This window comes from Myotis davidii, unplaced genomic scaffold (assembly GCF_000327345.1).
Source record: "Myotis davidii unplaced genomic scaffold, ASM32734v1 scaffold930, whole genome shotgun sequence".
NCBI classification, from domain to species: Eukaryota; Metazoa; Chordata; class Mammalia; order Chiroptera; family Vespertilionidae; genus Myotis; species Myotis davidii.
Genome location: NW_006282518.1, coordinates 226,904 through 244,598, shown reverse-complemented (window position 1 = coordinate 244,598; position 17,695 = coordinate 226,904). Strand labels below are relative to the sequence as shown.

Genomic DNA, 17,695 nt, shown 5'->3' with positions numbered 1-17,695 from the left:
GTGTACAATGGAGTAGGTGGGGAGGCAGGGCAATGAGGGCATGTGTCCTCAACAGGAAGGGGAGAAATGAAAAGCCGCTGCCTGTCCCCAGTACAGTGAACACAGCACTGTATGGGCAGTTAGAGCCATACTGCCAGACTCCAAATCCCAATTCCACTGACTGTGTAAGCTTAGGCAAGTGAATTAATCTCTCTGTGACTCGGTTTCCTCACATGTTAAATAGGAATAATACCTCCTCATAAGGTTGTCTTAAAATTTAAACAAATTATCATGTAAAATGCTTAGACTAGTGCCTGGCACTTAAATGAGCTATCATTCCCAGAAACACTGGAGTCCTGTACATATCACATTGATGGATGGAGGAGAGAAGCAGAAAGCTCAAAGCAGTGAGGATGCATAAAAAGAAATCTTATACACTCCCCAAGAGCATGATTAAGCAGGACTCAAGTCTTTTTTTGAGGATAAGGGAGTTATTATAAAGGGAATTCCTGGGAATACAGACTCAATCTTGCTGTCAGCTGAATAAGCTACCTCTCTTCCTGTTTCCAAGAAATTTAGAGATGGAAGCCGGTTTTAAACATACCTTTCTCCTTCACCTGCAGAGAAATAAGTCCATCATCCACGTAGATCTTGCTGCCCACTTCCACCACCTTGCAAATATTCTTGTAGTCCAGCCACAGGGTGTTTTCGTCACACTTTTCCATGTAGGCGTTATCTAGAGTGATCTTGAGAGTGGCCCCTTTCTTCAGCTCCACTTCCGCGGTGCCACTCTGCAGGCAAGAGAGTAAGCCCCAGTCTAAACTTCAGAGGACAAGCAGGCCCTGGCAGGGAAAGAAATGCTTTCCTCCAGGGAACAATGCTCAAATCTTGTGTAGAAGTAACAGTAAAGATTTTTTCCTTGGGGAATAAATCATCATATTGCCTAACTTAGTATATTTCAAGGAAATAACCCCAGAAATGCCTACAATGTTCTAGTTATGCTATTTAATGATAGGGGAAAAGAGACAAATTGCTCCCCAAAGGTAGAGATTTTTTAGAGTTTTTTTAGAGTAAAAAGAGTTCCTTTTTAGTATCGTTTCTTAGCCAAGTAGATTAAATCAACATTTTTACAGCGACGAATACAACCTTCATTTATACTCCTAAACTCTGAGGAATGTGGCTTCCAGGAGGGCAGGGACAGCTGAGGACATCTCTGGGCCCCGACCCCTGCACCTTCCCCCTCTCTTCTCCCCAGGATACTCACGCCCTTGATGAGCCCAGTGCGGATCTCAGGTCCTTTAGTGTCCAGGGCCACAGCAACTGGCCGGTAAAGAATGGGATCAGAAGCAAAGCTTTCAGTGGCCGTGCGCACGTTCTTGATGGTCTCTGCATGGTACTGGGGGAAGGAGGGGCGATGATAAGCGTCCTCCCACACGCCAGGTCAGGGTCTCGCACTGGAGCTGATGCTGATCACTCAAGCAAGACCCGTGGATGCTCTAGACCTCCTCCACCATTGTCTAGTCCAGCGGTCGCCAACCTTTCTGACCTCACGGACTACCAGTGGTCCACCGATTGGCGACCGCTGGTCTAATCTCATCCATGTACTGAGTACCCGCCCTGCTTATTTCAAGCTCCTTGGCTTCCACCACTTCTACCTCAGCACTCATTCACTTCAAAGGTAAATCTTAGAAACTTTTCAGAGTATTGCCACTAAAAACCATTAAAGGCATGGGTGTAAACACGTCTCAACATAAAGAAGCCTGTGTTCCCAATTTACAATAGCTAAGATCTGGAAATAGCCCAAGTGCCCATCAGTAGATGAGCGGATAAAAAAGCTGTGGTACATTTACACCATGGAATACTATGCAGGAGTAACAAAGAAGAATCTCTTACCCTTTGAGATAGCATGGGAGGACCTGGAGAGTATCATGCTAAGTGAAATAAGTCAGTCAGAGAAAGACAAGTTTCACATGATAGCACTCATATGTGGAATCTAAGTAACAAAACAAAGTGATGGAGGGAATGGATCCAGAGACATGGCAGCATGGAACAGAGTTGGGTGGGAGGTAATCAGCCAAAGACCTTGTATGCATATATGCATAACCCATGGGCACAGACAATAGGCTGAAGGCCTGGGGGTGGGGGGGGGGGGGGCGCTGGATGGGGCCAATGGGGATAAAAGGGGACATATGGAATACTTTCAACAATAAAGAATTATTTTAAAAAAAAGAAAAAAAAAGAGTACTTCCTCTTATGCCTCTAGTTCCACTCCTCAGAAGCATTTGCAACACTTTTTTCCATTTCTTACATTGGGTATTTTCTGTTATATTTCAAAAACAAAGAGGAACTTTGCAACTATTATTCGGCCTGGTTGATTTGGTAGGGTTTATGTACTAAAATCTCTCTTTCTTTCTTCCCAATAATTTGGGGGGCAGGAGGGGAAGAGGCCTGTGTCCCCTCAATGGTTCTTTTTTTCTCAGAACTCATCAAATAAAGCAGACAACAGGAGTAAAAGGTCCAGGCGTGTGTTTGGATAATACTGGTCTGTCAATCAGATGCTGAGTAGATTTGGTAATTCTGAGCTTTTCCTCTATTGATTCCAGCTACAATTCAAACTTAAAGTTATTTACTTAAGTAACAGTGGCCCAAGCTAAATAAAAGGTGGCCTATTCCTCAGGTCATGCAGGCCTATTTCCACAATTACTTTCTAGAGACTGAAATGGAATAGGGAAACTGAAATGGAATAGTGAAAGATGGAAGTATGCCTTTCTCTGAACTAACTGCCCTTTGCTATTTTCATTTCTCCCTTGCAACAATCCTGACTTCAACCAACCTTCCTTCCTTCCTTCCTAAATAATTTTATTGATATCAGAGGAAGGGAGAGGGAAAAAGAGATAGAAACATCGATGAGAGAGAATCATTGATCAATTGCCTCCTGCACATCCCACACTGGGGATGGAGCCCACAACCCAGGCATATGCCCTGACTGGGAATCGAACCATGACCTCCTGGTTTATAGGCTGACACTCAACCACTGAGCCACTCTGGCTGGATCAATCTTCTTTCTTAAGCCCTTTCTCTTTTCCACTTGCCATTACTGTTTGACTCAAAGCTAAGATGTCAAAAGTTCTTAAAAAGTGTAATCAATATGGCATTTCTGGTAACGGAGGCACCCCATTCAGCACTGAGTGGGCCGTGTCCTTTAACCACCACTGCCCAGGAGAGTGGCTCCTGGAAGTATGAGGCCAGAGAGAGGAACTGAACCAGAGTTTAATCTCCAAGCATGATGTTGCCTAAAGCTTGTGTCTGAAAAGCCTCAGCCCCTAATTCAGGCATACTTTATAATGAGGGCCACTGGCTTTTTTGAGGTAGAGGTCCTTATTGTAAAAGTTATGAAAATTTCTATTGCCGACTTGCAATAAAATAGTACAGAATAGAATACAGGAATAGTTTAAAGGAATGGGTGTTGAATACTGAAAAAAATATCTCTTCTTCAGAATTGATGTAAGAGAATACATGAAGCACTTAGAACAGAAATGAGCACATAGTAATTATTTAATGAGTGTTACCTATTATCAACTTCTACTACACTGATCACACTTTAATCCCATTGTGAACTGTGTGTCTAGAATAAAATTTACTTGGTCAGGGTCATGATACACTACTGGGTTTAGACTGTTAAAATCAGCTCATGGCTCAATTTGTCAAATTTATTTTCTACTTCATTAAACTATTCTTTTAAGTAAATTCCTTTCTTTCACTCTTTTAAAGTTATTTTAGGTTTCCCCCCTAGTATTTTGTATTAAATATGTATTTATTTCATTTACTTTCAGACTCTTGCTTTCTGACAAGTGGATTTAAGTTTACAAATTTTCTGATTACTATATTAGACTTTATTCTCAATTTCCATAAAGATAAGCCAGAGAATGTGGCCTATATAATTTCTACTTTATAAAACTTTAGTTTTTTTTGATGCCTAATATATTTTTGAATTATTAGCATATTTTCTTTTATTTTGAAAAAATATTTTTACTAATCTCAGAGGAAGGGAGAGGAAGGGAGAGGGCGAGTAAGATAGAAACATTTAATGATGAGAGGGCATCATCAATTGGCTGCCTCCTGCACGCCTCCCACAATGGGGACTGAGTATGCAACTCGGGCATGTGCCCTGACCAGGAATCGAACCACAACCTCCTAGTTCATAGATAGACATTCAACAACAGAGCCACGCCAGCCTGGCAAACATCAGTGTTTTTAAAACGTCCAGCCTGTTTCGTCTTCCAGACGGAAAGTATAGTGTCAGTCACTGGTGACTGACATAGCACTTAACGTGTTAGATAATCAGGCATTTATGTCTTGTAGATAAAATCATATACACAAACCAATTAGATCATCAGGTATTATATTACCAAATCCACTAAGTTGGTCATCTTTTGGTAGGCTTACTGAAGTCTTCCACTGTGGCTGTGGCTTTGTTGGATGTTACCAACTGGTAAAGAACTGCATCAAACTCAATGCTGCCCTCGTGGAAAAGTTTAAACTTAGGTTGGTCAAGTCAGTATTTCTGGCCAACATAGCATTATGGGACCACATGTTCAGTAACAACACATCTTGCCCATGTGAACTTATAAAAGTGGGGGCTAGCCATAACGGGTTTGGCTCAGTGGATAGAGCGTCAGCCTGCGGACTGAAGGGTCCCGGGTTCGATTCCGGTCAAGGGCATGTACCTTGGTTGTGGGCACATCCCCAGTAGAAGGTGTGCAGGAGGCAGCTGATCGATGTTTCTCTCTCATCAATGTTTCTAACTCTACCCTTCTCCCTTCCTCTCCGTAAAAAATCAATAAAATATATATTTTTTTAAAAAGTGGGGGCTAGAGATACTGTGGTAAAGCTGTGAAGAGATCAAATGCAGCCAGTGGATATTCCTCTGTCAGAGTGAGGGAGAAAAAACAATTTCAATGTTCTGCTTAGAAGAGCATTTAAAATGTTAAAGAGTCCCAGAGGCTAGTTAAGAGCCACGATGCACAAACTATAACTTGTTTACATTACATTATGTAATATTAGAACAATTTCAGATCAGCTTCCAAAGCCCAGATCCCAGGGACAACCTCATCCTGGCCAAAAACCGAAAATAAACCCACACGAGGGACTTGGTTTTTTTTTTTTTCAATTCCAATTCTAATCTGTGAATAAGAGTTAAAGCACAGATTAGCTCCAAATGTCTCTAAGTTAAATCCCTGAGCCCGCCCCCATCCAGCAGGTGCAGCAGACAGCACTTGCCCTGGCCATTTCACGGCTGTGCGGTTTCATTTTACTGGATAGAAGAGGCCATAAAGCCCAGTTAAAGGTCAACATCTTAAACTCTATTTCTGTTCCCTCCCCTGCACACAGGAGACCCTGAATCCCTGATCTAGCAGCAGGGATCAAGTGTGAACCCATTTTCACTAATGTCTTTAGCTCTCTTTGGGCTAAGTAATTCCTGATGACTCCTGCGGAGAACCTCCTTTGGAAAATTACAGAATGTCATGGCATGTTTTAACCTGCCTGAGGTGCCTGCTGAGCACAGTTCCTCTGAACCTGGTCAGGTCTCCATGACATTTGGAGGCTGGCTACCTGCCAGGCCATAGGCTGTTTACGGAAAATGGGTTGGGAACCTATGATGAAGTCTCATGTTTCCAGAGAGGAGGAATTCACCTCTTGGATTGCTCTTTCTGAGGCTTTATTTTTAGTCTAAACTTAACACCAACTTCCAAATACCAGAGGGCAACCCCTCCCCCCCGCCCATATAGGGTAGCATTCTCTTTATTCAGAAGTCAAGAGTGGGGAAAGTTTGGCCCTAGCCATTTGGCTCAGTGGATAGAGTGTCAGCCTGTGGACCAAAGTCCCGGGATTGATTCCGATCAAGGGCACGTACGTTGGTTGCAGGCTCCTCCCCCGCCCAGGCCCTGGTCAGGCCTCATGCAAGAGGCAACCAATCGATGTTTCTCTCTGTCTTTCTCTCTTCTACTCTCCCAAAAATCAATGTAAAAATATCCTCAGGTGAGGATTAACAAAAGACAACAACAACAAAAAAGAGCAGGGGAAGTTTGGCTCATCCATTACTCTTCTTTCAATGCCAGTGTGAAATCTCAGGGCCTATGGTTGAGCCTGAAGGCTTTTAAACGGCATTCTGACCTTGGGAACAGAAGCACGAATGGAGGGCTTCCCAAGAGCTGCCTGGTCCCTGGTAAGGCTAGTGTCCACAGGTCAAGTCAGCTTGTAAACAGCCCAGCACTAATACAATCCTACCAGCTTCCTGGGAAAGTGCTAGGACTTGAACCCTTGGGAAGGGAGAGATTGGGAACACAATGCTGATGAAGTTGGGAATAAATGCCAGACAGTTAGTGCTTTGTGAGACTGACACACTACCTACTGTGCCAACAGCGCACCTGCTAGTGCTTTAAACTCAGTCCTTAACTTGCCATAGTGGAAACCCTTCTCCTGGACCTGCCTAGTTATCTTGGTCTAAACTAGGCCAGAATCAACATGTAGGGTGACCTTCTGGTTCGTCACTGCATTATGAGCTAGTACAGAAACCCTGGGTGGGAGTGTCAAGCCCTATGGCCAAGACACTTAATGGCTCAGGGAGGGTTCCAGTAGAATCCTTCCACTTTCCTTTGTGAGGACTAATGGTAGCCCAGATATGTGGGAGAACCATGGCCACTGACAAAGAAGGTCTTTGTTTAAGGAGACATGGCCAGTTGAGATGGCAGGAGAGGGGAAAAGGAGAGAAGGAATAGGCTAGTGAAGGCCATCTTCCCATTGGCTGTAAACCCCAGACTCGTTCTTGCCTGGTCCACTGGTGCCAAATAAGCACTGCATCTTACAAGCCATCTCAGTGGCCAAACTGTCTACCAAGGCTCACCTCGTGAGTTCCATGAGAAAAGTTCATGCGAGCCACATTCATTCCAGATTTAATCATCTCCTTCAACATCTCCACCGATCGGGAAGCAGGGCCTAGTGAACAAAGTTTTAAAGACATAAGTCTTAATTATTCAAAGGATTAACACTTGAAACTTGCTTAGGATTAAAGAACTCTTGATATGTTGCTCTCCCTGAAGCCAGATGTCCAACCAAAGAATCTTGGTTGCACAGAAAATGACAAGATCTTCTTGGTCTTGGAGATGATCCTACAGAGATACGCGAAGGAAGATGCCTTCTTCATTTTGCCGTTAGCAGAAACAAAGCACACTTATTCTTTACTGCAGCTTCCTATGGTCTGAGTTCCCACAAGAATCTGTGTAGAACAGTGATGGCGAACCTATGACACGCGTGTCAGAGGTGACACGTGAACTCATTTTTTTGGTTGATTTTTCTTTGTTAAATGGCATTTAAATATATAAAATAAATATCAAAAATATAAGTCTTGTTTTACTATGGTTGCAAATATCAAAAAATTTCTATATGTGACACGGCACCAGAGTTAAGTTAGGGTTTTTCAAAATGCTGACACGCTGAGCTCAAAAGGTTCGCCATCACTGATGTAGAATCTCACTCACCACCCAGCTTTGCTGCATTTATTCTTTTTAGGAGAGAAAAGATCACCTCACATGAAGCCTTGTTTTAGAGGAGGGACACACCCACTCACCAATGGTACAGATGATGCCAGTGTTCCGGGCCGTGATGGGCGGCGAATCAATGTCCAGGCGGCACATGTGCTCCAGGAACGTGTCAGCCATGGCTGCATGCAGCTGCTGCGTCTGAATGAAGGCAGTCCCGACATCGCTCTGGGGCTTCGACATGGCTTCTGAGGTCCTGGGTCCAGGGGAATTGAAGAGCACGATGAGTTTGAGAAGCCCGGGTTGTTCAACACTGCTTGGCACAGGAGGCCGTTTCCTGCTTACACATTAACTCAGTAAGCACGTTTTGGGCACAAGCCACAGGGAGCCCTGCATACTCTGACTATGTGGGTGTTCCTCAAGTCAGGCAAAGGGACCATGAGCAAGTTAAAACCTCAGACCCAATCAATGCATGTACTTCCCAGGCATCCACTGTAAGCAGATCTCCCTCACACTGGCCTAGTTTCTACCTTGACAGCTTTCCTGATAATCCTATAAATATTATCATTTTACATGCCCCAAAGGAGCTTCCTCAAAAGAAAATTGTAACCACCTTCCAGTGATATAAACAACTGACTCCTAGTTTAGAACCTCAGTAAATCTAGATCTTTGTATGATAAGTTGTCTCAAAGCTACAGATATCTGCAAAGGGTGGGGCATTCACATTGCATCTTAACAATCCCCACTCAAACTCCAAGTGATGTTCCTGGTTCTGAAGAAAACCACCACTCAGGCAGTCCTCCTAGCTCCAGAGTCCTAGATTTCCACTCACCCAAAGCACCATATAAATTCATTTGACTCGCCCAAGTAGGTCCTAGCCCACTGATAAGCAATAAAAACGAATCCCCAGGCACAAAACAAAGTCCCACTGGAATTCTGAATGCAAAATCTTTTGTCCCAGGGGTATGTACCTAAAAACCACATCTACTTTTGCTCAGGACTTTAGGATGTGCAAAGCACTTTGCATAAAATCAAGGATAACCACAATGGCTCTAGTCTAGTTCTAAAATGAGCTGTATTTGCAACAAGAGGAGATTAAAGTTGCTTGTCAAATCTTTTTCCCAACTGATTTCCTGATGCACCATCCTAACTGCCCTTTGAAGTCTGACAAGCACACCACTCCCAGTAACAAAGACCATCTGTTCCAGGTAATTAATCAGCAAAGGTTACAATCCTGACAACTGTCCTGACCTTTGCTTTTCTGCATTACTGACTTATAACTAAACTCACTCAGCCAGTTCGTTAGCTGATTGGAGACAAAGAAGTGAGAAGCTTGTGGCCAGTCCCCTGAAGAACTGTCAGGCAAGCGTGCCCACAGAAGCCGGACACTCCGCATCAGAAGGCTGTCCCTCTCCTCCAGTTCTCAGACCAAGGGCCATTCCTTCGAAAGTCCTCACGCTTAAACGCTTCGAACAAATCCCTTTTTAGCCCTGTCCTACCTCCTCCTCAGTCTCAGGGCTCCAAATACCCCCACACCTTTCCAATACGTATAACCTTACTACTTCTCCTCCTCCATCCCTGACTTTGTGGCTTCTCTGGGTGGATCCAGAAGAGCACGCAACTAAACTCATCTCTGCCATCTTTAAAAAACCTGGTAAAAGCCCCAAAAACTTTGTGACCAGTTGTGAGCAAACCTTTTGTCAGCTGTTAAAAACTAATGGCTATAAGTCTTCAACCACAGAACCTAAAACTTTTAAAATAAAAAACAAGATACCGGCTAACTATTCCACATTCCAAACACACTGTTCCTTTTCAATGTGCATTTCCTAGTAACTCCCTAATACTTACCAGGTCTCCAAAAATCAACGTCAACCCTCTCCTCCATGACCTATTTTGTTCTGTACCTTTAAGCACTTGGACATATCCCAGTGTCTGTTGAATACCTCTTCGTGTGTCTTAATGCCTCTTTGTCAAAATCAAAGTTGTACCTCCACTCTCCCGTGCCAAATCTGAGGAACTTCTGATTTACAGCAGGATGGCTGGACAGCCAAGGTCCTTGTACTTGCACTCACAGTTGAAGCAGGGCTTGCGTGCCTTCAGAACACCCAGCCAGGCTTTAATAAGTATGGCTGTTAAGGGAACATGACTGAGGAGATGTACCCTGCAGGTGGCATATGGGGCAACTGGAACACAAAGGCCTCATTGGGGCCTCCAAGTAGAGAGAGCCATCCAACCCAAAGACTGTGTCATGAACAAAATAAGGTCTGAATGACTGGGTTGGAGTAACTAACCCCACTCTTCTTTAAAAGCATCAGCTGGCCCTAACAGTTTGGCTCAGTGCGGACTGAAAGGTCCCAGGTTCGATTCTGGTCAAGGGCATGTACCTTGGTTGCAGGTACATTCCCAGTAGGGGGTGTGCAGGAGGCAGCTGATCAATGTATCTCTCTCATCGATGTTTCTAACTCTATCCCTCTCCCTTCCTCTCTGTAAAAAAATGAATAAAATATATATTAAAATAAAAGCATCAGTCTGCTCTTCACTAGACCTGAGGCATTAGGGTCTCCTTACAAAGATCTGCCTGGGGCCACTGATTACTGGTCATACCTCGTGTTCTCTGGGCTTGGGCTTCCGGTGACATAATGATCTTTGTTTGGCTCAGGGTGGCTCCTTGGCCCCACTTGCAAAGACTGCTCGGAGCTGAGTAAGGTTTTCCCTGCGGAGCTGTACAAGGATGCAGGTGTGAAAGCCGAGTATAACTAAAGCTCTTTGGGGTAATGGAAAAATTACTTTAATAACCAGGTATCCAGTTGGTAGCTGCTCCTAGAGATTCAGCTATGTTACTAAATTAAGCATACATAAAAGGGCTAGAAGGATAGCTACCCAAATATTAACAGTATGTTGTCAGGATGATAGAAGTACAGCAAAATTTTTTCTTGTCTTTATTAATGAATTTACTAATATGAAAAACTTTTATAATAAGAAAAATTACAAACATATCTCTTCAAAAACAATATATTTACAAGCATCCTGGTAAAAGTGTTGAAATTAAAAACAAATATGATACCCTGGCTGGTTTGGCTCAGTGGACAGAGCGTCAGCCTGGGGACTGAAGGGTCCTGGGTTTGATTCCAGTCAAGGGTACATGCCTAGGTTGCAGGCTCAATCCCCAGTAGGGGCCGTGCAGGAGGCAGCCGATTAATGATTCTCTCTTATCATTGATGTTTCTCTCTTCTCTCTCCTTCTCTGAAATCAATAAAAAAATGTGTGTGTGTGTGTGTATACACACACACACATATATAAATACATATAGCAAAAACAAAAAACAAACATGAATCTCCTGGTTCTATTATGCAATTGCTGTTTTATATACTTTAGGAATACCCTGTTTAAGTGTGGCAAGTAAGAAAATGCGTCTTAGGCCCTAGGTCACAATTGGACAGTTTCACCGGCTTAAGAAGGTCACCCCCGCCCCCACCACTACCCGTGTGGCTCAGGGGTTGAGCATCAACCTTGAACCAGGAGGTTATGGTTCAATTCCCCATCAGGGCACATATTGGATTGCAGGTCCGATCCCCAGGAGGGGGCGTGCAGGAGGCAACTGATGAATGATTCTCTCTCATCATTTATGTTTCTATCTCTCCCTTCCTCTCTGAAACATTAAAAAATAAAAAAAGGCCAACCTGATGCATTCAGAACCTCAAAGCAAATAAATAAAATAAAAATATTAATGATATAGTTCATAGAAAAATTTACTGCCAAAACCTGTTAGTTATGTGACCAAATCCAGCAAGCTTCTTTTCTTGTTTAGTCTGTCCTCAGGCTTCATAGCAAAATCTTTGTTACAAAGGTGTTCTGGTACAGAAGGCCTGCCTCCAGGACCAGAGAATGCCATTAGCAGATACAATTATATTGGGCTCAAACACTAACCCTATTTCACCATCTCAAATTAAATCAAGGTTTACAAGCTCTGATCTTATGTTCACCCAGTTATATTTGTTCACAAAAATAACTAATAAAAACTTATCTGGGCCGTAACCGGTTTGGCTCAGTGGATAGAGCGTCAGCCTGCGGACTGAATGGTCCCAGGTTTGATTCCGGTCAAGGGCATGTACCTGGGTTGCGGGCACATCCCCAGTAGGAGGTGTGCAGGAGGCAGCTGATCGATGTATCTCTCTCATCGATGTTTCTAACTCTATCTCTCTCTCTGTAAAAAATCAATAAAATATATTTTAAAAAAACCTTATCTGGTATTTGAGTGGAAACACATACCAGCAATAAAAAAAAACCTTGCTTATCAGCAAGCGAGACCAGACTCCTACAAGGTCTCAGCATGTTCTTAAAGGCTTCTACCAAACCAGAGACCTCATGCTTTATGCCTGGCTCAGCAACTAGCTGGTCTCCCCTGCCCGTCTCCAAGGACCTCCAGGAACCTCTTCTCCAGAGGACAAGCTGCCAATCCCACCCACCACCTAGAATTCTGCCTAAAACACTTTCTGGAAAGCCAGTCCTGGTTTCGCAGGGCCTGCCTCTGGGAAGAACTCCCTTCCTCATGCTGGCCGCCTGGACAATGCCTGCCAGGACATTCTGCCCAGCCCTGTCAGGCTGACTCACTACTGCATCCTCCTCCTTGGGAGGCACAGACATGCAGAGCCAACCTCCGGGCAGCAGTGGAAGCCCGGTGTATCCACTGAGGGCGGGAAACGCCGTGCCCAGGTACAGGAGCTTTATTCTTGAGCCTGAGGCCCTGCAGTAGGATCTTCCTCAGAGCCATTTCTCCTGTATTGGAAACAAGACACCATCAGAGGCCTCAGGACAGGCTGACAGGACAGAGTAGGCAGTCAGCTCAGCTCCAGGTGCTCCTATTTCCACCTTTTCTTTCTTCTCAAGTGGCTCCTGGCTCTCTAAAGCTATAGTGTCATTTGTGCCACTCTTCAGAAACCAGCAGGGAGTTGGGGGATTCATACAAAAAACCCAAACGTGCCCTGACCGGTTTGGCTCAGTGGATAGAGCGTCAGCCTGAGGACTGAAGGGTCCCAGATTCGATTCCGGTCAAGGGCATGTATCTTGGTTGCGGGCACATCCCCAGTAGGGAGTGTGCAGGAGGCAGCTGGTCGATGTTTCTCTCTCATCAATGATTATAGCCTTCTATCCCTCTCCCTTCCTCTCTGTAAAAACATCAATAAAATATATTTTAAAAACAAAACAAAAAACCAACATTTCTTAGAGCCTATACTGTAGGCAAGCTGTTCTGGGAAAGATTCACAGTTCACTCCACCAATTCTATGTCTCACAAAGGCCCAAATCATTCTGCCCTAGTAAACAGCCTGGCCTATAAACTTACCCATGCAAATGCCAATTTTTAACCAGCCAGGAATTTCTGCACCGATTTTGCTTTAATGCCAATCTGGCCACACAGACTGACCCAATAATGATGACGCCTGATGCCTACAATTGTCTTCCTCGCTCTCACATCCGTTTCCTACTTGGGCCTCCAAGTCTCTGAGCCAGCATGAAGGCCTTTCAATTCCCAAATCTGCAGAAGATCAGCATTCATTGCAAAGTTTACATCACAACATGGTGGACAAGGCTTCAGGCCAGCCTGCTCCCTAGCTCTCTCCCCAGAGATGGAGCAGAGAAATATAACTCCCAAGGGTGGCCCTCATCTGACGATGGCAGCAAGAAGATGCAAATGGGCACTGGGCCAGCCACAGAACCTAGGGTCTGGAGTGAATGGGCATGCATCCTGATGTAGTTAGAGTAATGAAACAGTGTATTTGCATACAGAGTGGGTTATGGAGGATAAACAATTTTTAACTAAGAAATGTGAATCAGAAGTCTGTGCTGCCCTCAGCAGGCCCATAACAGAAAGCAAAGTCTAGTTTACCTGGTTACACAGAATGAACCCACCTGTGGGTTCAAGTAAAATTCCCTTGCTTTAAAAAAAAAAAAAAAATTCCCTTGCTTTTATTTATTCAGGGCTAGAACGAAGTGACTAAGCAGGAGCCTAAGGTCCTTTTTCAAACTGGAGTGTGGAATAGGTCACAAAAGCTGACAACGAAAGGGCCCAACCCCAAATGGAACAGACAACTCCAGGGCAGAAGTCCCAAATCAGGGAAACCTCCTGTCCTCGGATGCCAAGGATTTCCTGGTTTGATTGTACATGCTCAGAGCAGAGGACCTGTTTCAGCCACCGGAGGAAGTCTGGATGAAGCTTTGCTGCGTTACGGTGCTTCCTACTGGGCTTTAGGTAATGAGGCAGTGCTTCCAGGCATGGGATTCATATTTTGGTTTAGGGCTCTTCCAAGTCAGGTACAACCAGGCTGGGTGGTGGCCTCAGCATTTAGAGGAGCCGACCTGCATCATAGCTGGAGGGAGAAAGGGAGGGAGGGAAGGAAGGCAGTGCCAGCTGACCGAGAGCACTGACCTAGTTAGTGTGACTGGTCTTCCTACAGTGACCTTAATAGGTTAACTTCTTTTTTTGTTTTGAACTAAAGAAATATTAACATCTGTATTTCTACTAACATCTGTATTTCTGCCACCCAGAACTGACCATTAACTTCTTTTTAGACTTTTAAAAAAACAATTACAATTTTATAGATTATTTTTCTCCATCCCCAGGTCTCTTCACCTCTTCCACACCCCATCAAAAACATTGACACCAACCAATATCACGCATTTTTTATCCTTCTAGTTCATTTAAGTGTGTCCATAGCTATACCGAGCCCCGTAATATTGCTGTTCTCTAAAATGCCCTAAATAGTATACTGTACAAATATCACATTTGGTTTTTCATTCAGCACATTTAACATCTATCTAGTTGATATACAGATCTAATAAATTCATGTGAACTACTACACCAGCCCACTGCACAGCGAAATGCTTTATTTATGTATTCCCTTACTGGTTGGCCATTCCTCCCCCCCCCACCCCTTGCCCACCCCCATTATGCCAATTTTCCTCAGCTTTCAATACTGTAACTTTCCTAGTATGTGTCTCATTGTGCAGGTGTGAGCTTCGATATACCTAGAAATAAAATTCCTGGGCCACAGGGTATGCTTATTTTCTACTTTACTAAATATTGCTGAATTGCTCTCCAAAGTGGTTCTATCCATTTACAATAACCAGTATGTCCGCTCTTGCCTTACCACCCCTTCGCCAACATTTGATACCATCTGATGGGTAACTTTTGTGAGTCTGCTTTCTAAAATAGTAACAAAAGAGGGATATTAGATATCAAGTCTTTACCTCCCTACATTTTACCTAGATCAAAGCTCCAGGGCTTCTCCAAATGTGCACGGCTTTGCCTCATACCAAACCGACTCTGACTCACACCTGAGACAGGAGAGACACCTGCTGTCTAAACTGAAAGAAATATTACCTCTCTGTAGGTTGATTAAAGATGTTTAGGAGGGATGGGGCTACTTTCAGAAACATTTTTGGACTGTATCAGCTAACCTGCCTCATGCTCAGAAACGCTATGACCAGCAACCTCCCTGCCTTATCACAGGGGGGTCCTGGCGTCTCCCCACCACAGCCCCTGCCTGACTTCCAAACACAGCTTGCTGACATCAGGAAAGAGGCTTAAAGCGCCAGAGGAACTTTGCCTGTGGTCAGAAGTGGGGGAGGTTAGTCTCAGAGGCCACCAGAGGTACTGCAGTCTCGCTCTCCTACGTGCAGACTGGCACGAACCACTGCGGGGGTGGAGCAGCACTGCTCCGTGGCCCCGCCAGGCTGCACTACACCACCTACCACCCCCTTTGGCTCACCTTTCCCCAAAAAGCTTCTTTGACAAAGTACTGAAGAAGCAGACTATTCATTTATTTAGTCTAAGGCTGCCTCTCAGAAAATGTATGGTGGCATTAAGAATGGTCTTCATTTAACTCTATCCCAATCTGTACCAGAATGTGATGCTTAAAGTGATGACTCAAGGTACTATAAGACTTTTTACCAAATAAATCACTTATACATCTCATAAGATTGCAAGAAAACTCTGCTCACATTCTGTGGTTGTGCCAGTTAATTGGGATTTCATCTTTTGGATCCTCAAAATGATTCAGAAATAACAATAATGTCAAATGAGTCACTTTCCCCACCTTGATCTCAGCCTTAGCTCTGGGTCAGAATAACACCTCCTGACATGTCTTCATAAAAGCTGAAGCAAAATAGATTAAAACTCATGTAGTATGAGTTTTTAATGCAAGAGTGGCATTTTTCTACCTTCCCACTCACAACCATTTCCTCATTTCTTCCATTGCCTCATCATTAAGAAATAAACAGTTTTAAAAAATAAAATGGTTTTTCCTATGACTCCACATTGATGTCCCAACATTCAAGGCTCAGAAATAACTCCCATAGGTGCTAGCTGTTTGGAGTCACAGCTACCAAATTTACCAAATCACTGAGGATACATTTCTTAAAGACCTACTAATGCTCTTGGTTAAACTGTAAATTCAACACTAAATTTACTTCTAATGCAGTGATTAAAATGAGAGCAGCTGTAGTAGACAGGAAGATTCTAATGTCCATATCTTCTGGCTCAAATCCAGTAATTCAGAAATGAGTTCAAGGACATTCTTTCAGGTCTTATTCATATCTACTACAGCCCTTATCTCAAGAGGTGGCCACACCCACCACAGAAGGCTCTGGAATGTGCACAGACTGGGTAGAGGTCTCTGCTGCACTGCACTTCTGCTCTTAGAGGGCAGTACTGAGCCGGGGACCTGGACCAGCCACTTTTCACTTGGCTGAGATATTTTTAACTAGGGCAAATGCATATTTCATTATTTGACTCACTGAAAGGGGAGAGGGGACTTTTTAAACCTGCAAAGATCATAACATAGTTTCCCACTCACCCAACGAAGAGAATTCTCTCAAAAGCAGTTAGGTTGAAAGGTTGAGTCATCTTCCCCACAGAGCCTCCGCACCCCCACCCCCAAAGATGCTGATAGTAACATACCCAGCCCTTCTGAACAGCCCCACTGTATTCCCAGCAGCATCCTTGAATAACCAGAGGACAAATTATTTGCTAACAATGCTAGAGTGGGAGTCCTGACCTAGGCCCTCCTAACACCCAAGGGAGTGGCCACACCTCCAGTACAGCCAGGAGGGGCTACTGCCATCCTTATCTCACCCTTACCAGCTGGCTGGGCAAATCCTAGAATCTAGGCAAGTTGGGAGTAAAAGGTAAAGATTTCAGTCTTGGGGTTGCAAGTTTGTTTCTTTTCTTATAGCCAAACACTAAAGACTGAAGTCCCCCACCCCCTTGCCTTTTTGTCAAGAGGTCCTTATTCTCAGGGGATGAAAAACCCATTGCAAATGGAGAGTTTCAAAGTAACGCTATTAGTTACTTTGTAAACACTGTGTACCAGGGTCCCTGAGGAGATATCTGGCTTTAGAGACTCCCAAGGATAACTATGAACTGTGTATGGGGATGGCATGAAGAGCCTTCGTGCCCAATTATGTATTAATTTGTTCAGTGACTAAAAGTATACATTTGGAGGCATTTCTGAGATCTCACCATAGATTAGGCAGTGCACTGACTATTCAACGTGGTGTGTGTGTGTGTATGTCTAAAAACCAGTCTTTCCAACAATCAGGAGAAAAACGTTACTCCAGGTTCCTACAGGGAAAACTGAGGTCCTGAGGCCGAATTCCTTTCATTATTCTTATCAGTATGTTAATGAGTCAAGCCTAATCTTAAAAGCCTGCTGACAACTTCCCAATGCCTCTATCCATCAGGCTCTCTGGTACTGGAGAGGAGCAATATCCTGTTTTGAAGACCTGCATAAGAAGTCTTTCCATGACCTTGCCTTTACATAACCTTCAGACCATAAGGTGCTTTCCTACTTATTCAAACTCAGTGTGATGCCAGCTCGTGAGGCCTCCTGGCACCCGCCACCCGCTTCCCCGAGCAGGAAGGGCGTCCCTTCCTCACCACACAACCAGCGTGAGTTCTCCAGTAAGAATGTGAACACTGTGGACTACGGCCGATCCAGTCATCCCGGTCTCCATCCCTTTCCCCCAAACAACTCCCAGCAGTTTTTATTGAGTGAACGCGGTCCGTGGCACCCAGCCCACACCTACTCCATCCCATCCCGCGCCCCAATCCGGAGCATCTGTTAATTAAGCAACGGGAAGCAGAGGCGTGGCCTCCGCCGCCTGCGCGGCAGACCGCGCTG

The 17,695-nt window shown here is 44.3% G+C and overlaps 1 protein-coding gene across 6 annotated transcripts in view; it reads right to left on the bottom strand.

Annotated features, from left to right (window-relative positions):
* The window catches only part of PKM (pyruvate kinase, muscle), a 28,788-nt gene that overhangs the window by 10,001 nt on the left and 1,092 nt on the right, over positions 1–17,695 (bottom strand). For 3 of the 6 annotated variants that reach the window (XM_006752986.2, XM_006752985.2, XM_015559637.1), the window contains exons 2-5: positions 7,607–7,773; positions 6,884–6,975; positions 1,244–1,375; positions 584–770 (exon numbers count right to left, since the gene is read on the bottom strand). In XM_006752986.2, coding sequence (XP_006753049.1) covers positions 584–770; positions 1,244–1,375; positions 6,884–6,975; positions 7,607–7,760 — 565 coding nt within the window. In that variant the 5' untranslated portion in view covers positions 7,761–7,773. Of the gene's footprint in view, positions 1–583; positions 771–1,243; positions 1,376–6,883; positions 6,976–7,606; positions 7,774–10,121; positions 10,239–17,695 lie in introns of those variants that run through there. The other 3 variants (XM_015559650.1, XM_015559645.1, XM_015559654.1) reach the window with 2 other exon arrangements.